The sequence below is a fragment of the Harmonia axyridis genome, chromosome X, assembly GCF_914767665.1.
Source record: "Harmonia axyridis chromosome X, icHarAxyr1.1, whole genome shotgun sequence".
In the NCBI taxonomy this organism is placed as follows: domain Eukaryota; kingdom Metazoa; phylum Arthropoda; class Insecta; order Coleoptera; family Coccinellidae; genus Harmonia; species Harmonia axyridis.
Genome location: NC_059508.1, coordinates 11,818,579 through 11,839,923, shown reverse-complemented (window position 1 = coordinate 11,839,923; position 21,345 = coordinate 11,818,579). Strand labels below are relative to the sequence as shown.

General features: G+C 33.3%; 1 protein-coding gene across 2 annotated transcripts; it reads right to left on the bottom strand.

Annotated features, from left to right (window-relative positions):
* Positions 1 to 1,686: 1,686 nt before the first annotated feature.
* LOC123685593 (mid1-interacting protein 1-B) lies at positions 1,687 to 20,298 on the bottom strand. 2 transcript variants are annotated; one of them, XM_045625290.1, is made up of 2 exons: positions 20,055 to 20,298; positions 1,687 to 2,677 (listed from the first exon to the last, which is right to left on the bottom strand). In XM_045625290.1, the coding sequence occupies exons 1-2, from the start codon at positions 20,096 to 20,098 to the stop codon at positions 2,119 to 2,121; spliced, it is 603 nt and encodes a 200-aa protein (XP_045481246.1). In that variant the 5' UTR covers positions 20,099 to 20,298; the 3' UTR covers positions 1,687 to 2,118. The 2 variants fall into 2 exon arrangements, with proteins under 2 accessions (XP_045481246.1, XP_045481247.1); XM_045625291.1 differs by lacking the exon at positions 20,055 to 20,298 and adding an exon at positions 6,754 to 6,907.
* Between the last annotated feature and the right edge of the window lie 1,047 nt (positions 20,299 to 21,345).

Sequence of the window (21,345 nt, the reverse complement as noted above, 5' to 3'; positions counted from 1 at the left end):
ATCGTGATTAGTGAAAGTCATTACTATTTATATTCTTCTAGATCACACAGAATCAGGTACAGAAAGCAGGTGTTTCAAAATATTCTCAACAAGTTGAGCTGAGAGTGCTAACACATTGAGTGTGAGGTGCATTGTTTAAATATCCTTATCACGATACCCTGATATCAAGTGTCTCTCTCTAACTACCACTCCATATTATTTTTTGTCTATTGTTTCGGATCAATGAATTTGCTATTAGAGTAATCGATCACTAGCACTAAATAGTTGCTAAGTGGTCTAGGTCTAGTAACAATAAAATCATTTTATCCCTTGATTTCAGGATACCTCTATATCTATAAGGTCAGGTCATATTTGAAAATACACCTTATTCCATATCTCAGAAATGAGATGCTTCAAAACAATATTTCCCTCCTGTCAAAAATTCTATATATACGGAGAACAATTATCGAAAATTTATGCGAATATTTCCCTCTTGTCAAAAATTCTATGTATATGGAGAACAATTATCGAAAATTACAGCGATAATTGCATTGTAGGAAGCGAAACTGCACTGCGATAATTGTTCTGTTCATAGATGCATAGTTTCTTTGCATCTTACACAGTTCGAATCTATGGCAATTCCATTCTAAATCAGTTTGACAAGTAATGTAACAGTTTATTCGGGAAATATTCCCCCGAATTACACTCGTGCATCAAAATGACCGGATAATTTCGCATTCCAGCGTGTTTTCTTTGAAAAACTGTTTTTATGACAACACGCTGTCATGCAGAATTATCGATAATTTTGATGCACTTGTGCAATTACCTTCGAATATTTCCCTCTTGTCAAAAATTCTATGTATATGGAGAACAATTATCGAAAATTACAGCGATAATTGCATTGTAGGAAGCGAAACTGCACTGCGATAATTGTTCTGTTCATAGATGCATAGTTTCTTTGCATCTTACACAGTTCGAATCTATGGCAATTCCATTCTAAATCAGTTTGACAAGTAATGTAACAGTTTATTCGGGAAATATTCCCCCGAATTACACTCGTGCATCAAAATGACCGGATAATTTCGCATTCCAGCGTGTTTTCGAAGGTAATTGCACAAGTGCATCAAAATTATCGATAATTCTGCATGACAGCGTGTTGTCATAAAAACAGTTTTTCAAAGAAAACACGCTGGAATGCGAAATTATCCGGTCATTTTGATGCACGAGTGTAATTCGGGGGAATATTTCCCGAATAAACTGTTACATTACTTGTCAAACTGATTTAGAATGGAATTGCCATAGATTCGAACTGTGTAAGATGCAAAGAAACTATGCATCTATGAATAGAACAATTATCGCAGTGCAGTTTCGCTTCCTACAATGCAATTATCGCTGTAATTTTCGATAATTGTTCTCCATATACATAGAATTTTTGACAGGAGGGAAATATTCTTTGAAACACTGCATTCGGTCATTTTCATTTTTAGAGAAAGAGCCCGACACCGAAGGTGGAGGGCTCTCCAAAAATGAAAATGAACTCATGCAGTTTTTAAGACAACACGCTGTCATACAAAATTATCAGTAATTTTGATGCACTTACTTATGAAAATTACAATTACTTGTGAAAACTGATCGACCTGATTGAGATATTAACTTCGAGACACTACTCTGCTTAATTCAAAATCTTCATTAAACAAACATTAAACATTGGGAAAATATTTTATTTTTAGATACAACAATTTTCCATGATACAGATAAATAAAATGCTAACAATATTATTTAAATAGAATTTCCCTTTCGGTTCTAACCTCGAAAGAAAATAACCGCTTTTAAAAATTTACATTAATGTGAAATTTTCGATATGTCATGACAGTTCGAAAGGAACAACAAAAAAAAAGTTGTTTCGATAAGGAAAATATTTTATTAGTTGTATAATAGCACTTTCATACAACAGAAATAAATAATGACAAATAGAGAAACAAATGCGCGTTCTGAGTATGCGAAATATCAGATACGAAAAATTAAAGATTCTATTTGTTTCAACTCTTTGACTTAATCACAGTTTAAAAACACCCAAACATGACCGTTTGCACACAATAATATAAAAATTACCTAACAATAAATAAAAGAGATTTTCAATTAAGGTCCACCAATGTCGTGTTGATAACGGGAAGTTAGATACTGAGCAGCTTCAGTCATCTGCTTCAAAGAGTTGGTCAATCCAGCTAAATGCATTCGAAAATCTGACGTCACCAATTCGGTTCTGTCTGTGTAATTCACATCTTGGACTTCTTCGATACCAGAATCAGTTTCTGTACCGCCATCGGATTCGCTATCGCTGTTCAGCGAACTGCTGGAGGCCACACTAGCTGTGGATGGTCGTCTCACGTGTCCTTGTCGTTTGATATTGGTTGTGGTTGTCTGACGGCCCCAAATCAAGTCCCCTTTAACATCATGGATCATGTTGTACACTTTGTACAGATCGGCTGATCTTAGCATTTCTTTGACAGTGCGACTGCTGCAGTCCTTGATAACCGGGTCATTAGAATCGCCAACTTTCAAGTCCATCAGCCTACAAGGGACCAGAATGGTTTCGTCCATCGTATTCACACTCTTCACGAACTTATCCATCACGTGCAAAATGCTCTGGTTGGAAAATTCGGTTTCATCGTATCTGACAATCCTTCTCAAGCTATTCCTGCAAAAAAAAAGAAAATATTATTAGTAATTGAATAGAATACCAGAATAATTTTATTGAGAATTGGCAACACTGATATTGACAGGTGGAATCTGCTATCGACATCGTAAAATTTGACTTTTTTTGTGTTATAAGTACTCACAACGTTTTGACGTAGGAGCACAATTTTTGTTGTTTACAGTAAATGGAAAATTTCATCTCTGACATAATATGGATTCAACTCGTGAAAATTATAACTTTCCACGTGGTCAAAGAAAAATGCATCTATCAACTAAATTCAACTTTTGGCGATGAAGCACCATTCAAAGCCACTGTATATCGCTGGTACACTGAATTCAAACGCGAACGTAGTTCGCTCACGGACTAAGTTAAAGAAGGTCGTCCAAAATATAGATGCTGTGCGAAAACTAATTGGAGAAGATCGTCATGTGACATATCAGGAAGTCGAGAGATGTTTAAGCATTAGTATGACTAGCATACATAAGATTTTGCACGAACATTTGTGTGTTCGGTAGCTCTGTGCAAGTTGGATAGCACATTTGTTGAATGATGCTCAGAAAATTGCTAGTGTGGATTGGTGGCGTAAAATGATTTCGAAATACAACTGTGGTGCATCCAAAGAGATATACAACATCGTCACAGGTGACGAGTTGTGGATTTATGCATACGAGCCAGAAAGAAAAGTTTGGGTGTTTGAATGTGAAGCAAAGCCAACAAAAGTTGTTCGATCTCGAAGCGTTAAGAAGCAAATGGTGGCGTCTTTCTTCACGAAAACTGGTCCTGTGGCAATTGTTACTCTTGAAACTCAAAAGACCGTTAATTCAGAGTGGTATGAAACCATTTGTTCTCCTAAACTTTTCGGTAAATTGAGAGAAACAAACCCAAATCACCTTGCATCTTGACAATGCGAGCTCACAGATATCAAATGCAACGAATGACCCTTTTTTTACAAAAAAAAATCAAATTGATGGGTCATCCGCCTTACAGCCCCGACTTGGCACCAAATGACTTCTTCCTCTTCCCAGAAATTAAAAATAATGTTCGATCACATGCAAAAGTGTATAGATCAATTTGAAAAGCAGTAAAAATATTTTTCATCAAAATCGCTTGTTTATTTTTTGTATTCTCAATACATAAATAGTAACCCACGTATCAGTATGTATATAGGAAATAATGTGTGTTTCTATCTGTATTGTTTTCCTCATGTCAATAATCCACTCAGTTTGAACAATATTGAAATAACTCCTCAACAAAGAAAATGAGTTGCAGGTGTATGTATTTTTCCTTTAAAGGTAAACATTTCGACTGTGTAAACATTCCAAAATGAAGAAATAAATTATTGTGGAAATTTGAAAAAATTGGAAATGAATATCGAAAAAACTGTGTTCCGCAACCTCCTGTATTTCTGCTGTGTATTTCTTAAGGAACTTATTTCGAAATTGTGTTCATTTTAACATTGGACAAAACAATTGTTGCGGAAATGAATAAAATGGAAATTTTGTAAAATACTCAACAATATTTGAGATGAATTTCATCAGGTGAAACAATCGAAGTTGAGTAATTCTGGTTATTGCTGGAAATGAAGCAAAAATCAACAAAAATGTCTGCAAAAATCTAACAGAGAATTTAATAATTGGTCACCAAATTTTTCCACTGTCAAATTCAACATGATTTCGATAAAATAACGTTATTCAAATGCGATCCTCAAGTTTTATAACGAGGCCAAAGTCCATTCGAAGTGAGCGGAATCCCCCAAGAAGTTTGGCGATAAACAAGAGCCGAAACTTGTTTGTAAAGACGTACAAGAAAATTGGTATCAATTAAAAGAAGCCCACGATCGTACGGTATCAACTTGCCGGCTTTCGGAAAAACCTCAAAAACATTCCATGATGGGACTTCAAACATCATCGAACCAGTTCTTCAGGATGTTGACCAAACAGCCAGGTAAAAAAAAACATAGGCCAGTTCAAACCCTTGTGGTTAACCTCTCACATTCCATACTTAAACGACCTTAAAAAATTTTCCCCAACATTTTCCTCTCAGAATTGATGATTCATTCGAATCCATATATTCTTCGACAACAAGGCTATAGGAAATTAATTAAGTAATCTGGAAAATTTTCGTTGTTATCTTATTTGAATATTTCAACTTGAATTGCGTTCTAAGTGTTGTTGTTCCTCAGTCTATTATTTAATAAATTCAATCTTAGATTAGGGTCATCGATCTAAAGGCAACTGAATATTTCAACTCTTCGTGTTTGAATGGAATTAGCTGTCTGGAACCTGCGTCATTTCTTCTTGAAAGTATTAAGAAACACGAAGGTATACCAGCTCTTTAATTTTTCACCTGCAAAATGTCGATAGGGATTTCCACCCTTGAACATCGAACGTGTTTTGAAAATTTTTCACAACGATTCTATCTCAATCTAAACCTGTCATTTATTGAACTATTTCAACCGTAATCAAATTGTAATAACCCTTTCCACACAATTGACAATTTATTTCGAAACTATGAATGAACAAAAAGAACTGTATGTAAAACTTGTTTTAAACACAAGGAGAGATGCTCAAAAACTGAATAATAATTGGTTATTATATCATGCGAATTTTTTTCTGGATATTGTATGCATTCAATAGTAATTTAGGATGAGTTTTGTCCATTTTTTTTTTATCAAAACTCTGTCTTCAGCATTTCCTCAGTAACATGTAGTTGCAATTATCTATGAACAAATGATATTAATTATTCGGATAAAATATGTAATTTGCTTAATTCGTGTTAACAATCAATTCAGCTGACATTCTCACAGATAATTTATTAATTTATTGCGATAATTGATAGTTGGCAATTAGTAAAGTTGTAATCGATTATAGAAATAAACATTTTCATTTGCATGTTTATAACTATGATTATTTTGAAATAAAAAATTCACGAACTATGCATTAGGTAAAGAAAGACTTTCGATAATCATGAATAATTCTCGGAATATCGAATACAATGAAAATAATAACAACGATCAATTACCGATAATCTAATAGAAGGTTGACTTTTATTGCTGAAAATATGGAGGTCATATGATTTTGGTAAAGTTTTATTGCTTTATCGACTGGTTATCACTTTCATTTCCTTGTTTTATTGAATTTCAACATGCAGTTTATGGAGATTCCTTGAAACATCAAATATACCTAGTTGAAGTGCAAGTTGACCACTTTCTGAAATAAAACTATTTTCCATTTCGAGTACTTTCAATAAATTTCGTATTTCAATTACCGAAATGACTATGCAATATAGCGCTAAATTAAAAATTATTGCAAATTCCGATTGAATGCTAAGTATTTTCATAGCAATCGAATTTCTACATTTACACTATCCAAAGTTCACTATTTCATGTTTAAATTTTACAGTTATGGATTTTTGAATTTGATTATAAAATCTTAAAGTTAAGAACAAGTAGAAGTAAAAATGTTTAACCAAAAGCACCATAAAAATCGACAATATGAGAGTATTATTGAAGCTGAATCAGTGAAGATTATCAAATACTTCAATTAAATAATCAGATGGATGTAATAATGAATTGGTACAATATAAAAAAGTGTTAACCTACATTTTCTGTGTATAATCCTAAGAAATAACGACTCTGATCACTGTACCAAAACATAAATAACTAGAAACTCATGCAACAAGTTATGTCCATCATTTTAAAGTACGAAAAATCAAATTGGGATGAGTAACATGAACACGTAAAGGTTATTTACAAACTCTATAGATGGAATTCGTTCTTGTTACTCAATTTTTGTTTATACGTAGAATAATTCGAATGTTGAATTTCGTAAGTAGCGAGGTTTTAAAGAACTCAGGACAGCATATTAACAACGTCGCTAGTTGCTGCTATCTCATAGAATTGTCTTATGAAATAATTTAACCAGATCACGACATCATGAAAACCAAACACTATTTTACAAAACAGATAATTTCACTTTTTTAAAAACACTTTACGAAGCCGGATAAAAAAAAATTTTTATCTTTTTTAACACTTTATACGAATCCGGAAAAAATATTTTAATCCATAGAACACCTACCTAGGTGACTCCATTGTTTCACAATTTGAAAAAAAACTTTAAAACTTAACGATGTTCACCACAGCAAATTCAAACACGGAATGACTGAAGTGCACTGAGTACGATCGCTTATATCTACCTATAAGACTGACGACTTGAATAGATAAAAATGTATAAATTAAAATATCATCTTTTTCGAGTGGAATATCTAGCTACACCTGGCTAATTATGCTACCTATGGACCTGGATTTAAGGAATAATGCGAAGATGATAATAACCACAATAACTTTATGGCATGTTGGGAGATACGCCCATGGAATTCCCAAAATTCGAAGGAAAAACAAATTTACAAACTAGGATTATGAATCTCACAATCGCATTCATATTTTATAATGTTTTGAACGATTTCACAGCAAATTCTCGGAATACATTTTAATACTTTTTGCTTGATCTACCTTGGGAACTAATCAGAGTTACTCATCCAGCATCAAAATTTAATTAGGTCTAAACTAAATATTTTATGCAAATTTGTACCCGATATAACATAGATTATACAGGGGAGAAAGAGAATTTTAGAGATCATTGCACTCTAGACCAATTTTTCGTTCTAAAAATAGGGAAAAACAAATACAGACTGGATTAATTTGAATAGTTAGAAATCGCAAAACACAAATGGAAGAATAACATTTTAATCTTATTGTTGACATTCAACTCTTCAATGATGAAATTGGTTTATATTCTGTACAAATCTATGATGAAATATATAATGAAAAAGATATACAGATTCAGAGAAAATATTGTTATTTTCGTTTTATATTATGAAATTTCTTAAGCAACATCAGAACTTTATGTATCATTCAATAATGAATCTTATGCACATAGAAGAAATTCATTGGAGATTATAATTTAACATATCTAAAAAAAACCTTATTTTTCAGGGAAGAATATTGCAATTTCACCTACAGTTTCTATGCATAAAAAAGGGTAAATCTGTAAATTAATGAATAAAACGCTGTAATTTTTTAAGTATTAGGTCACTAAACATTCATAACTTCAGAAATATTAGGGATAAGACTTGAAAAATATCAAGTTTCGGCGTACCATTGTACGTTATACCATTTAGCATTATCAATATAATAACTTTGTTAGGTAATTCGAGGTTCTTTGAAACACTATCAAATTCAATAGCCCATTACCATTTTAATTTAAACTATATTATCATTATAACGTGAGTATTATTCATCTAAATCCAAATCTATTGTATCACCTTCTGAAATAATACAATTGCACTAACGACTAATTCAATGATTAAAACAATTTTTGACGCATTTTCAGGAATTTACTTCTACTTAATAACAGGTGACACTAAAACTCTGCGTGAGTATAGGGGAGTATCCGAATACTTTCTTGACAAATTGTATTGAAATTCTGAAAAGATTGTTTTAAGGTATATTGAAATTGACGATATGTGTTTTGCTTTTGAATATAGTTGTGCGCTCATTAACCAAACAGATTGCTCTATCATTTACTCACAATTTTCGAATTTCGAGCTTCTTTAAATTCGATTCTGTCCGTCTGTCATTGGCGACCGATTTAACAGCTGTCAAGTGATTTATTCTCAGTTTGGTTTGGCAATTCATCATGAATAGACTCACGCCTGAACAACGCTTGCAAATAGTGCAATTTTATTTCCAAAATAATGGTTCTGTGCGGAATAAGTATCGCGCACTACGTCCATTTTATCTTTTATCACTTCTGGTTGAATGGCTACGTCAACAAACAAAACTGCCGCATTTGGAATGAAGCTAATCCTCAAGTGTATGTCGAAACACCGTTACATCCAGAAAAACTGACTGTTTGGTGCGCTTTATGGGCTGGTGGATTCATTGGTCCGTACTTCTTTAAAAACGATGATGGCCAGAACGTTACAGTCAATGGTGATCAGTATAGAGCCATGATTACTAACTTTTTCATTCCTGAATTGAACAACCATGATGTCCAGGAGCTGTGGTTCCAACAAGACGACGCAACATGTCACACAGCTCGTGCCACAATTGATTTATTGAAAGACACGTTTGGTGACCGCCTAATTTCACGTTTTGGACCTGTGAATTGGCCTCAAAGATCTTGCGATTTAACACCGTTAGACTACTTTCTGTGGAGCTATGTAAAATCATTGGTCTATGCGGATAAGCCACAAACCCTTGACCATTTGGAAGACAACATTCGCCGTGTTATTGCCGATATACGGCCACAAATGTTGGAAAAAGTAATCGAAAATTGGACGCTCAGATTGGACTACATCCGAGCCAGCCGTGGCGGTTATATGCCAGAAATCATATTTGAAATGTAATGCCACAAGATTATCTTGCGGATGAATAAAATTCATGTCAATCGAATAATCCATCGTTGTTTTATTGCAATTCAAAGTTCTATAGCTCTTAAAAAAACACCCTTTATAATCAGGAGCCTTTTATGTGGCCCCCATGGGCGCAAATGGTGCTCATAGTGCTCATTCTAGTTCCTTCTAGTCCTCTTTTTCTTTTTGATACATTGCTAATTACAATTCAAGTTTTACCAAATGCCAATTCCAGAAGTATGCGATGGAGCGATAATTTTCAGAAAAAAAAAATGAAACAGGTATTCTGAAACGTGTCACAACTTTGATATCAAATCAAATTTTACGTAACTGTACCGCATAATCGTGGAATGACTGTTCAGAATCAATGAAAATTTGCAGAATTATTCCATTAATTTATATTGGAATTCAATCGAAATCGATTGCCTTCTTTTTACGCAATTGTAGAGTAAAATCATTATATACCATTGTTTTAGAGTATAATTCTATTCGAGGTTATAGCTTGACCTGTAATTGTTCAAGGAAACGTTTTCCGGCATATTCTCTTATAAATATTCCAAAATATTCAAAAAAAAAAAGTCTCACTTATGGTTCAGCATTCTCTTGCATGTATAATTGATCATTGTGTCTTTTTTTTATGGAATTTCGTGTTCAGTCCACTAATGAGTTTCAAAATCATAACATCCTAGGGGGTTTTCGTCCTTTTCATTATTTACTGGATAACCGACATAATTACGGGATACATTGTATAATTAGTTAGTATTGACGTCACTATAAAACAAGATTTGAATATGTTGAATTTGGACTAGAAGGAGGATTCCCAGTTTCTTATGTTCGACCAGTTTGAACCCACGTGGAAGGCTATTTGAAATGACGATAACTTTTTTTTCTTCCATCGGATTTCTATGAAACAAAGGAATGTTGCTACAAAATGAGCTGAATTAAACTAAAAAAACCGTTTCAGAAGAGAGATAGCCTGACAGATAGAAAACAATCTTAAAAACTGTATTTTTGTGTTTTTTTACTCCTCGCTCACGCTAATTTTTTCATGTATTTATTAAATTGATCAATTCCTACTGATTTATTATATGTAAGCTTAGTTAAAAAAGATGCCGTTAGATGGAATAACTGAACCTAAACAACTGAAACTTTGGGAATAGTTACGAACTTGAAGGATCAATACGTTTCTATCATTTGTCATAATCTATTTTTGATTTCGCCCTATCAAATGGAAGTTTTTGTGTAAAGAGTTCATAATGTTAACTAATTCATCGAAAAGAATACCCTGTATCAACCACAATACATTACAAGATTCTCATCAAATTAAGTAGGTCAATCAATATGACAGTGGTGAGAATAGAATTGCAAGGAAGAAGACCTCAAATGATGGAAATAAATGCAAAACATTACGGCCAATTCTTCAATATTTTTAATAATACAGCTTCAACTTTGAAAAGTATGAAATGTGAGCATTGCTCATTTTTTGAAAATCTTTTGAGGAAAATATTAAGTCATTGTGATTTTTGTTAGATTTGGTTTATGTATACACACTGGAAAAATTTGGGAAACGGATAAAATCTCAACGAAGTTTTTTTTCAGCTTATTTATTGGAATAATAACTATTCAAATATTGTCCTCAATCAATTTGTTCTTTGTTATATAGAAGGGTGATCAAATAAAAAGATACGTCAGTGAGATATCTTAATTTTCAGAGAAATTACAGCACTTTGAGTGGTTTTAGTGCATTGAAAAAATGTATCCATTATATTAAAGAATAATGAGAATAAAAGTACAAAATTTGGAAATTATGACGTATTTTCTGAAATATTCAATATATTTCCCCATATTTTTTATGGTTTTCAAGTAAGATAACAATGAACATCTTTTTAGAAGCAAATCATCAACCACTGTAGAGTCTTTCTGGGTAATAAAGAAAAAGAAGGACTTGCAAGTTAATTAAAGAAATGAGATAAAAATAACGCACTCCCAAGAAAAGATTAACTGGCTGCGTCACATGAATGAAACATCTCTTCAAATGGAAGATCAAACCATTCCTGAAGATATAAAGATTATAAAGAACCAGCAGTGTGATCCAATTGAAATAACAATGGAATAAGACATTTTTAACTACAACAACAACTTTTATGAAAACATGCGATGTTGTTATAAAATTCAAAAACGTCCATATTATTTTGAAGTGGTTTATTTGAATGGCCAATAAAGAAATTAAAATAACGTCATCATAAAAATTGAATAAATTATTCAGCATGCAATAATTTCGAGAGGAGAGGAATCATGCAAAGAAAACCTGTCAGATTAAAAAAAAATAATAATAATATTCGCATTATCTTATCACGATATGGTCTCGTGAAAAATTGAAACGCACAATGTCTGACCTGTATACATAATTGACCTTTGGATTTGTATTGGGTTATAAGGTGTGGATTTTTGAGTTGCTCATATATTATAATGAGGGATCCAATCAGAAATGGATAATCGTACGATCGTGATGTACTCTCAGGTGGATTAAATGCTTTGATAAGTAACAAGTTTCTAAAAGTCAAATGTATTAATTTTATTCCTGCAGACGTGTGAACATTATCTTACGTTTTTTCCACATTTCGGCAAACAGTAAAATTCCCATTATTTTCGAAGTATACATTATCTGGTCGTTTCGGAATTTTTTCGATAAAATTTCTGCTAAATGAAATGAGAATGTACATGAAATCATTGGACCAGTAAGATTCAGTGTTAGCTCTCTATTCCCCTAGACAAAAAAAGATCTGATAGTCAGGAAAATTAAAGAATTCATGCTTTTTATTTTCCTCTTTTTTTAGAGCAGTGAACTTTGCTTTACAAACCCTACGAGAAGGTAAGAACACTTTATTTATATAAAATTATCCTCGTTTAGTAACAAAACTTGAAATTCCGGGAATGAAAATCTTTACGATGAGGTATTTTCATGGATTTAATGAGGAAATATGCTAATAATTTATGAATTATTGAATTGTTGATATCCTTATTGAAAACTAAAGTTGAAAAAATTCAGCATTACTTGATGTGTGACGGATGTATATACATAACAACTCCTTTGAATCAACGTCAAGAATTGATTCATGAGTTTTTTTTATTTCACTGCCAAGGAAGATGAGTACCACTTTGAATTTAATATTTACCTAGAATATTGATGATTGGTTACATTTGACTCAGTAAAACCTAACCTAACCTTTCTGCTGAATGAAAATGAGAATACATGAATTCATTGGACCAGTAAGATAGGTGTCAGCTCTCTATTCCCTATACAAAAAAAAAGGTCTGATAGTCAGGAAAATTGAAAAGTTCATGCTTTTCATTTTTCCTGATTATCACCTCTTCTTTTTAGAGCAGTGACCCTTTGTTTGCAAACCGTACGAGAAGGTAAGAACACTTTATTTATATAAATTTTTCTCGTTTAGTAACAAAACTTTTCCCAAAATTTCTATAGGTGTGTATCTATTTTGTCTTGTTTAAATTCCGGGAATGAAAATCTTTACGATGAGGTATTTTTATGGATTTAATGAGGAAATATATTTCTGCTGCTAATAATTCATGAATTATTGAATTTTTAATATCCTTATTGAAAACTAAAGTTGAAAAAAATTCAGTATTTCTTGATGTATGACGGATGTATATAACAACAACGTCAAGAATTTATTCATGAGTTTTTTTTGTTTCACTGCCAAGAATGATGAGTACCAATTTGAATTTAATATTTACCTAGAATATTGATAATTGGTTACATTTAACTCAGTAAAATCGGTGAAAACATAGTGAAAACATATTTTATTCCTAAATTTTCCACAACATGATCACATTCAAGAGTGATACATGTACTCCAACGCTGCTCTAACTTGTCAATAACTTTTCTATAAAAAGATTCGTCTTCATTGAAGCCAATTTTTTTCCCCTGGGGTATTTTTTGATGCCAGTTATCACTGGTAGTCAGATCTGGAGAATAACGATATGTTATATTCACTATTGATGGTTTTACCTTTGTCAAGATAGTTAATGCACAGTGTACAAGGTGTTCCAAATTCGATGCTCAGAAAGCAACTCGAAAGACCCCGATCTCTTTTTTCAAAATAATAAGATTCCAGGGCGTTTCTGAAAAATTACAGTTTCAAATATTTCGCTATATCTTGGTTTCTGTTCAAGATATTCGAAAAGTTCTAAAACTTCTTGAAACTTGGTACTAACGAGAAAAAAAGTGGTATGATACTGGTGTTGGCATCTAAGTGCCAGATCTATGACCTATTGAGGGATGTTACGTGTTAACACCATCGGTGTTAATTGAATTTCGTCCAAGTTCAATCTTCCTATGGCTTCCCTTATGCAATAGCAAATTATGTAAACAAACTATTTGAATCCATAAAAGACTCGAATCAAAATCCTGAATACAAAGAATTCCAAATTTTCCTTGTAGGCTGGATAGGTTTTCTTTTTAGAAATGTGTTATTTTCCTTTGTAAAACTGGAAATATAGAGAAGGGTTGAATAAACATAAATAACCTTTATAACGATCATCTGACTAATTGATATCAATTTGTTGTGTATCTTTCAACAGCCCTCAAAGGCCTTCCTGTTTAGCAGTACACCATTCAAGTTGTTTTATTGAACATAATTCGTTTCAACACAGTATTATACATTCAGTGATTTAAACTGCTCTAACAGATCAATCTCAAGTCCTGAAGCCCCTCTTTTAAATGAGCCAATTGTAAATTATTTAGGATTCTGGGAAAATAGAATTTTCACTCCGATTGAAAAACATAATTCTGGGAAATTATTAGCAATTGTTTGAAACTTGCAGTGTATTAACTGGTTAAATTCGGCATGTTATATATAGCAAAGTACTACTTCAATTATCGGCTATTACCATTTCGAGTTAATAAAACATTTTGAAGGGAATAAAAATAGCAATCTTTTAAAAGCATCGCATTACGAATACCATTAAAAGATAACTACCGAAAAGAAAATTTTGGTAAACGTTGTCCTCCATAAATAACTGAACACTATATTTCATTTAATCGTCTAGCAACAAAATTTCTAATTAAGTGAGTAAATCGTTCTTTATTATCAAGTAGTGCAAATTCGGGTAATACCAATGCAAATAGACAGTTTGAACAATAAATGACTGATAAAAAGTTGTATTGTAGATCTGAAAAATGATTCCACTAATGGTGTGTTCCCATAATATACAATTATAATGGAACCATTCCATAATTATGAGTATAAAGGTGGTTCCATTGTTCTAGATCGATCAGAATTTGATTAAAAAAAAAAGGTTATTATTTCCGGAACATTTCGAAAAGTTGTTGGCGTTTAATTTCACTGCGTAATTTGCCACAACCAATTCGTTTTTTTCGAGTTTCACGTAAATTTATTCACTCATTAATTTTTCGTTACGTTGAATCTTATTGAAAGGTTTCGCATTAATTCCAAATCCAAAAAAACTGCCGATTTATCATAATGAAGTCAAAAAATATCTACACGTGGATTTCATGTATATAATTATAAATTTTATTCATAATTAGAATATTATTCAGTTACAGTATAGTTAAGTTCAAAAGATACGTGTCAAAATTTTGTAACATAGATACACAGTTAAGTCTAGATCAAGATATTGAAGATTACAATTGTTGTTGTTTGAAAAATGGATAAAAACGAGTTTCGTGTATTAATGGAATGCTTTTTTTTATGGAAAAAATACTGTACAAGCAGAGCAATGGCTTTATAAGTGTTAAAATTTGGTTATAATGAAGAAGTGATTATCGAGATTGAAGCTTATTTCGCAAGAAAAGACGAATCTTTCTACGGAAAAGTTATTGAAAAGTTACGTGTATAACTCTTGAAAATGACTGTGTGAAAGAAGTCGAATTTTCAAGGAAAATGAGTTTTTACTGCTTATTATTGAATGAAGTGTTATGTTTCCAACATCCTCAAAGTTAATGATGTTGATTATTACGTTATGAAGGGTGTTTTTTTAGAGCTATAGAACTTTAAATTGCAATAAAACAAAGATGGATTATTCGATTGACATGAATTTTATCTATCCGCAAGATAATCTTGTGGCATTACATTTTAAATATGATTTCTGGCATATGACCGCCACGGCTGGCTCGAATGTTGTCCAATCTGGACGTACAATTTTCGATGACTTTTTCCAACATTTGTGGCCGTATAACGGCAATAACACGGCGAATGTTGTCTTCCAAATGGTCAAGGGTTTGTGGCTTATCCGCATAGACCAATGACTTTACATAGCCCCCCAGAAAGTGGTCTAGCGGTGTTAAATCACAAGATCTTGGAGGCCAATTCACAGGTCCAAAACGTGAAATTAGGCGGTCACCAAACGTGTTTTTCAATAAATCGATTGTGGCGCGAGCTGTGTGACATGTTGCGCCGTCTTGTTGGAACCACAGCTCCTGGACATCATGGTTGTTCAATTCAGGAATGAAAAAGTTAGTAATCATGGCTCTATACCGATCACCATTGACTGTTACGTTCTTGCCATCATCGTTTTTGAAGAAGTACGGACCAATGATTCCACCAGCCCATAAAGCACACCAAACAGTCAGTTTTTCTGGATGTAACGGTGTTTCGACATACACTTGAGGATTAGCTTCACTCCAAAAGCGGCAGTTTTGTTTGTTGACGTAGCCATTCAGCCAGAAAAGTGCGCTTCATTGCTAATGGACGTAGTGCTCGATACGTATTCCGCACAGAACCATTATTTTCGAAATGAAATTGCACTATTTGCAAGCGTTGTTCAGGCGTGAGTCTATTCATGATGAATTGCCAAACCAAACTGAGAATAAATCACTTGACAGCTGTTAAATCGGTCGCCATCTTGAACAGTAATGCCAACTTAAAGTTATATACCTCGAAAAAAAACACCCATTATTTTATGATCTAGGTTCTTCGCCTAAGGCAAGGATAGCCCACGAAGAATGTTATTCTTTTTGTCGAAGAAGTTGTTATCCTTTATTTGTCAGGCACCATATTCTTAACAGGAAATTCCTGTGGAAAATCCCAGACTAATATCTTCAGGTGTCTACCAGACGAAGGATGTTTGACCTTCATAGGTAATAGCTATCACCCAGCCAATCAAAGCGTGATCTTTAATATACTTGAAAAACAACCTGCTGATTGGATGTCTATTCCATCTGATGACAGATTAGATGTCCCGAAATTATCAAATACAATATACCATTGAAATTGAACTTGACTCATATGGAATGTGCGAAATTAGCAAACTATCACGACAATCGAAAATGACAAAATGGGGTTAATGTCCGATCATTTCATAAGTCATCATCTTGTCATTTGCATATCTGAACAAGCTCAGATTGGTGTTATCAATTATCAAATGCACCATATATTCTCCTGATCACTAAAGCACAATAAAAAATTCAATGATGCCATTGTATTTATTAGGTAACCGTTCTCTCTGAAATGCAAGCGTTTTCTTTATACTGTAAAACTTCGTTAATACGTTTAAGACGCTTTTCCGCATACTACGCAGTTTTTCGTCGGTCCCTCTTGAATTTTCTTATGCTAATACAATGAGATAGTACTAACAGGCTAATTGAATAGTCTCCGGTCTACCATAGTAAAACAATTTTTTTTTGGAAAAATTCGATTTTATTATTCAACATAATTGACTTCGAGGGCGATACAGCGATCTTCCGAATTTTCGATACCATTTTTGTAGTGCAATTTGTCTTTCGCTTCAAATAAGGCTTCAGTTTCGGCGATTATTTCTTCATTGAGGTCTGAGAACAGGAAAAAGTCGCTGGGGGCCAGATCTGGCGAATACGTCGGATACAAAAGCAATTCGAAGCCCAATTCATGCAACAGCACCTTTTATTTCTTCAAATGGGGCCGTTTTTTTAACGATTTCATCCTTTGAACGATCCAATAACGCTATATAATAATCGCTGTTGATGGTCTGGCCCTTTCGGAGGTAATCAATGAATATTATACCTTGCGCATTCCAGAATACTGATGACAGGTTTATTGCATTCAAACAGCTTCAAACACTGCTCAGAATCATTACCACGTTGTTGCTTTTGATCGATTGTGAGCTCGCGCGGCACCCATTTTGCACACAGCTTTCTCATGTACAAATATTCGTGAATGAAATGATGTACACGTTCAGATGATATCTTCACAATGTCTGCTACCCCGATTAACTTCAGTTTACGGTCATTCAAAATTATTTTGTGAACTTTTTTGATTTTTTCGTCGGTGACAGCCACTTTTGGGCGTCCACTGCGTTCGCCGTCTTCGGTGCTCATTTCACCACGTTTAAACTTAGCATACCAATCAATGATGGTTGATTTTCCTGGTGCAGACCCCGGAAACTCTTCATCAAGCCAAGATTTTGCTTCAACTGTTTTTTTTTCCTTCAAAAAGCAATATTTTATCAGCACACGAAATTCTTTTTTTTTCCTTCTTTTTTCAAATAACAAAAGTAACTACACTCACAACGCAGTATCTCACAAATTAATGGTCGAACTGCTGTCAAATTTTGACACTTATCGTTTGAAGGTTGGTACTAACTAAAAATCATATTGATTCAGTACTAGAGACCGGGGACTTTTCAATTGGCCTTAAAGATAAGACACTCTGTCTTGTTGGATAAGACGCTCCTTTGTCGCCACGACCCTGTGCAGAACGAGAGCAAAGAAATTGACTCTGCAAAAGAGGACGCTCATTCCCAACAACTAAGTACAGTATCTGCTGGCTTGCAAAATGTGGGCGAGCTCAGAAAAGTTTTGTCCACCATAAAAAAGGCAGACGACATGCTATGTTCCATTAAAAAAATTGACAACTCCCTTTCCACACGTGGTACCAATAAGAACCTCAAACAAGGTACCCTTGGCAAGTTTTCCTCCGATCGGTGAGTAAGCAGTTTACATACATATTAATTTTGTTAGTGTTTATCACATTCCTGTACGAGTATGATTCATTTTCATAAATGTTACGTTCAAATTTAGCAATCATTTTCTTTTTTTTAAGCATTTTGAGATTTTTTCTTCATTTCCTGTAACACCTTGACTAGCCAGTAAAAACATGTATTTTTTGAAGTTTTGTACTAATAAATAAAAAAGGTAATATGGCACCGGTTTGTTAAATAATGAATTAAAATCCATTTGTCTACAGTCCATAGTTTTTTAAGGTAATATCAAAGCAAGTTGCAATAAATATAGCACAAATGAGTTTCTATTTCGCATTCAATTTTAAAGGATGAATTTCAAGATATCAAATTCGGAAAAATCATCAAATAGAGAACAATGAAACATAGAAGCATTAAATTCGGATAGTGTAATTGTTCATTTATTATGAATTGAATAATTTTCAAATCCTATTTGTTTTAGGTCTCATTTTTTTTCATTGCCTTCAAGTTTTCAGCGTAGATGTGTATGGCTCCATGAAGCTTAACAACAGCAAAAAATTGCTCGAAACACGTTAATGATGAATGGGTGAAGACAGATGGGAAATGATGGTTTTGTTTTTTGGTTGTGTTGATGTAAAATCTATTTTTCTAGCAATAGTTAAACAGGCTGTATAATTAAATTGACAACTTCCTTGACAAACCAAATATAAATGACTAACAATTATGGAATATTTTATGGGGTATTATTTTGTAGGCGAAACGATGCGAAAATTATGCATAAGCAAAATTAAGACGCAAAAAAACTAGTGAAATCAGTTCCTGAAAGCAAATCAAAATGCACCTCCGTCAGACTATTCCAGAGCCGTTCACCTCGTAAAGAAGCAGTTGTTTTGGTGTACTGACCATTGAAATATTTTCTCAAGGAAATGTTTTCATTGGTGAGGCTGCTTACTAAGTGTTTAATAGCAGACAAACAAAACATTGAAGAAAAAACACCAGGTATGGCCTCGAACTTTGCTACATCACACGTTTGACATTATATGATGAAACCACCTTTTACAATTTAATCAGGTGAATTTTTACTCCGTAAATTGGAACAAATTTTCAAGCACAATTTCGAATCGCAATCTATACGAAATTCAAGTTGTTATAAAAGACAAGCCAGTGGCAAGCACTTACATTGATTCGGCTAAAAATACACAACGGCTGAAAGGTGAAAATCAATTCGATGAAGTCGTGGGTTTTTTGCATTTTGCTATTTTTTGTTTGATAAATCACGGTCTATCTGAATTTATTCGGCAATGATCTCATATATTACTCATACCAAACAACTGAGGACGAGTGTCACGGTTAATACTTACTGAGTTATACAATTACATTGAAATCAGTTTTATACCTACTCCTTTCATTCCATCAGATTGCAAAATGGACTTTTTCACTGTATCTCGAAGCAAATTTCCCAATATTTCTTGCAATGAACGATTAAAATGTCCCATTAGAGAAAGGATTAATAAAAATTTAAACCAATGCCCCACTAGGTAGGCACAATATCAGGTTTTTCATTGAAAAAAACAACGAGAGAAGTGGGTGCACCTTAACGAAACATTTTCTTCGAAAAGAATAACAATAATAAGATGAATGATGCTTTAGAATCCTTTCAGATGGTTTTTTCTGGAAAAAATAATGAGCCTACAGACATACCACGGTTAATAACTGATGAAATGTACCGTCATTAAGTGAAAGGTTTTCGAAAATTGCCGATGGTAATTATTCTAGTTGAAAACAACCTAATGACCATCAATATAATTGAAGAAAGTAACGTATCACTTATATTTGTAGGTCATACTAGAAATTTTGGATCAGATACAAAGCCGAATTGCATAAGACAAAAATATCAATGAAATTCCACCCGAAATGAATCCCAAATTCATTTCTCGTAAACCCCAAGTTTCTACGTTCGGGAAAGGTTAGGGTTGGGAGGGAAAAAAGTAGCTCAAGGGAAACTCTGGGAAATCCACAAACTGACCTGCTATTATCCAGACTGGCTGTGATATTCTCTGAGTAATTCATCTTGAAGCTGGACACAAGGATGGAAAATTCTTAATGGAAACCCCGAATTGTTTTTGTAATTAACGATAACACTTCTTGCGGGTTTGTTTTCAGAGAGATGTCGATAACGATGACGTACAACGACAAGCTACCAAGTAGACTCCCAAATTACTTCTCCCTGACGTACCGATTTGTGGTACGTATGTCAACTCAGCATAGTAAGAGTGGGGCCCCAATATGACATGATCGACGCAGTTTTCCATTCATGAAGAATAAAATGCGCGTTTACTGCAACTGGAAATTCTGCCAACCGACACAAGAAACGCGAAAATCGTTAAAATACCTCAGAGATATAACTCAATATTCAACTCTTGCAATATCACAAAAAAATACTTCAAGTCCCACGCTTTTCCTCAACTGAAATTGTAAATGTTATGAAAATGGTAGGTATAATTTCATATAGTCATCCAACGACCAGAATTGAGTTTAAATATATATATAGGAAGGTGTAAGAGGAAGACAACCATTTCTGGGTGGATACCTACCTAAATTTCTTGATTTGAACAAACCTGAAACCAGTGAGAGAAGTGAAAACATCATTTGAAGTTAATTTCATTTCAGCAGAAGCTGAAAACCTTTTTTTTTGATCCATCACTAGTATAAAACAAAAAGAAAACATCAGTAAAGGTAGTAAAAATACCTAGAATTATAATTTCATACGATGTCAATTCAAAACAATGCCTCATACCATCCAACTTGTCGTTATTAAAAGGCTGCAATCAATATTTTTATATTATTAAAATATTAAGTAAGTGTAGTAAGAGTAGTATCTACGTATGCATTATGAAAAGTGTCAATATTGAATATATCTTTTTATCAATTAATTTGATTGTTCATCATGTGTAAGATAAATGAAAACGTTGAAGAATTTCAAAAACAAACATTGAGCTCATCAGTTACAGTATTACATAGGGAGCGTCATTTGAATTTCATTTAAAATATTCTAGATTTTAAATGTTTAACAATCTAGTCAACAACTATGTAAATTGTCGCAAATTTAATCCGAATTTTAAGCAAAATGATGTTGAATTAAACATTCCGCAAATATGATCAGTTTTAAAATGCGAAGAGCAAAGGTCGTATGAGAGCATTTGTGCTCTAGAGACATAACCAGTCAGACCATATTCTCGCATTTTTATTGGTCGATTTCAAATTTCGATCTTATGATTTAAATTGCGGAAATTGAATGAAACATTTTCTAATGGCAT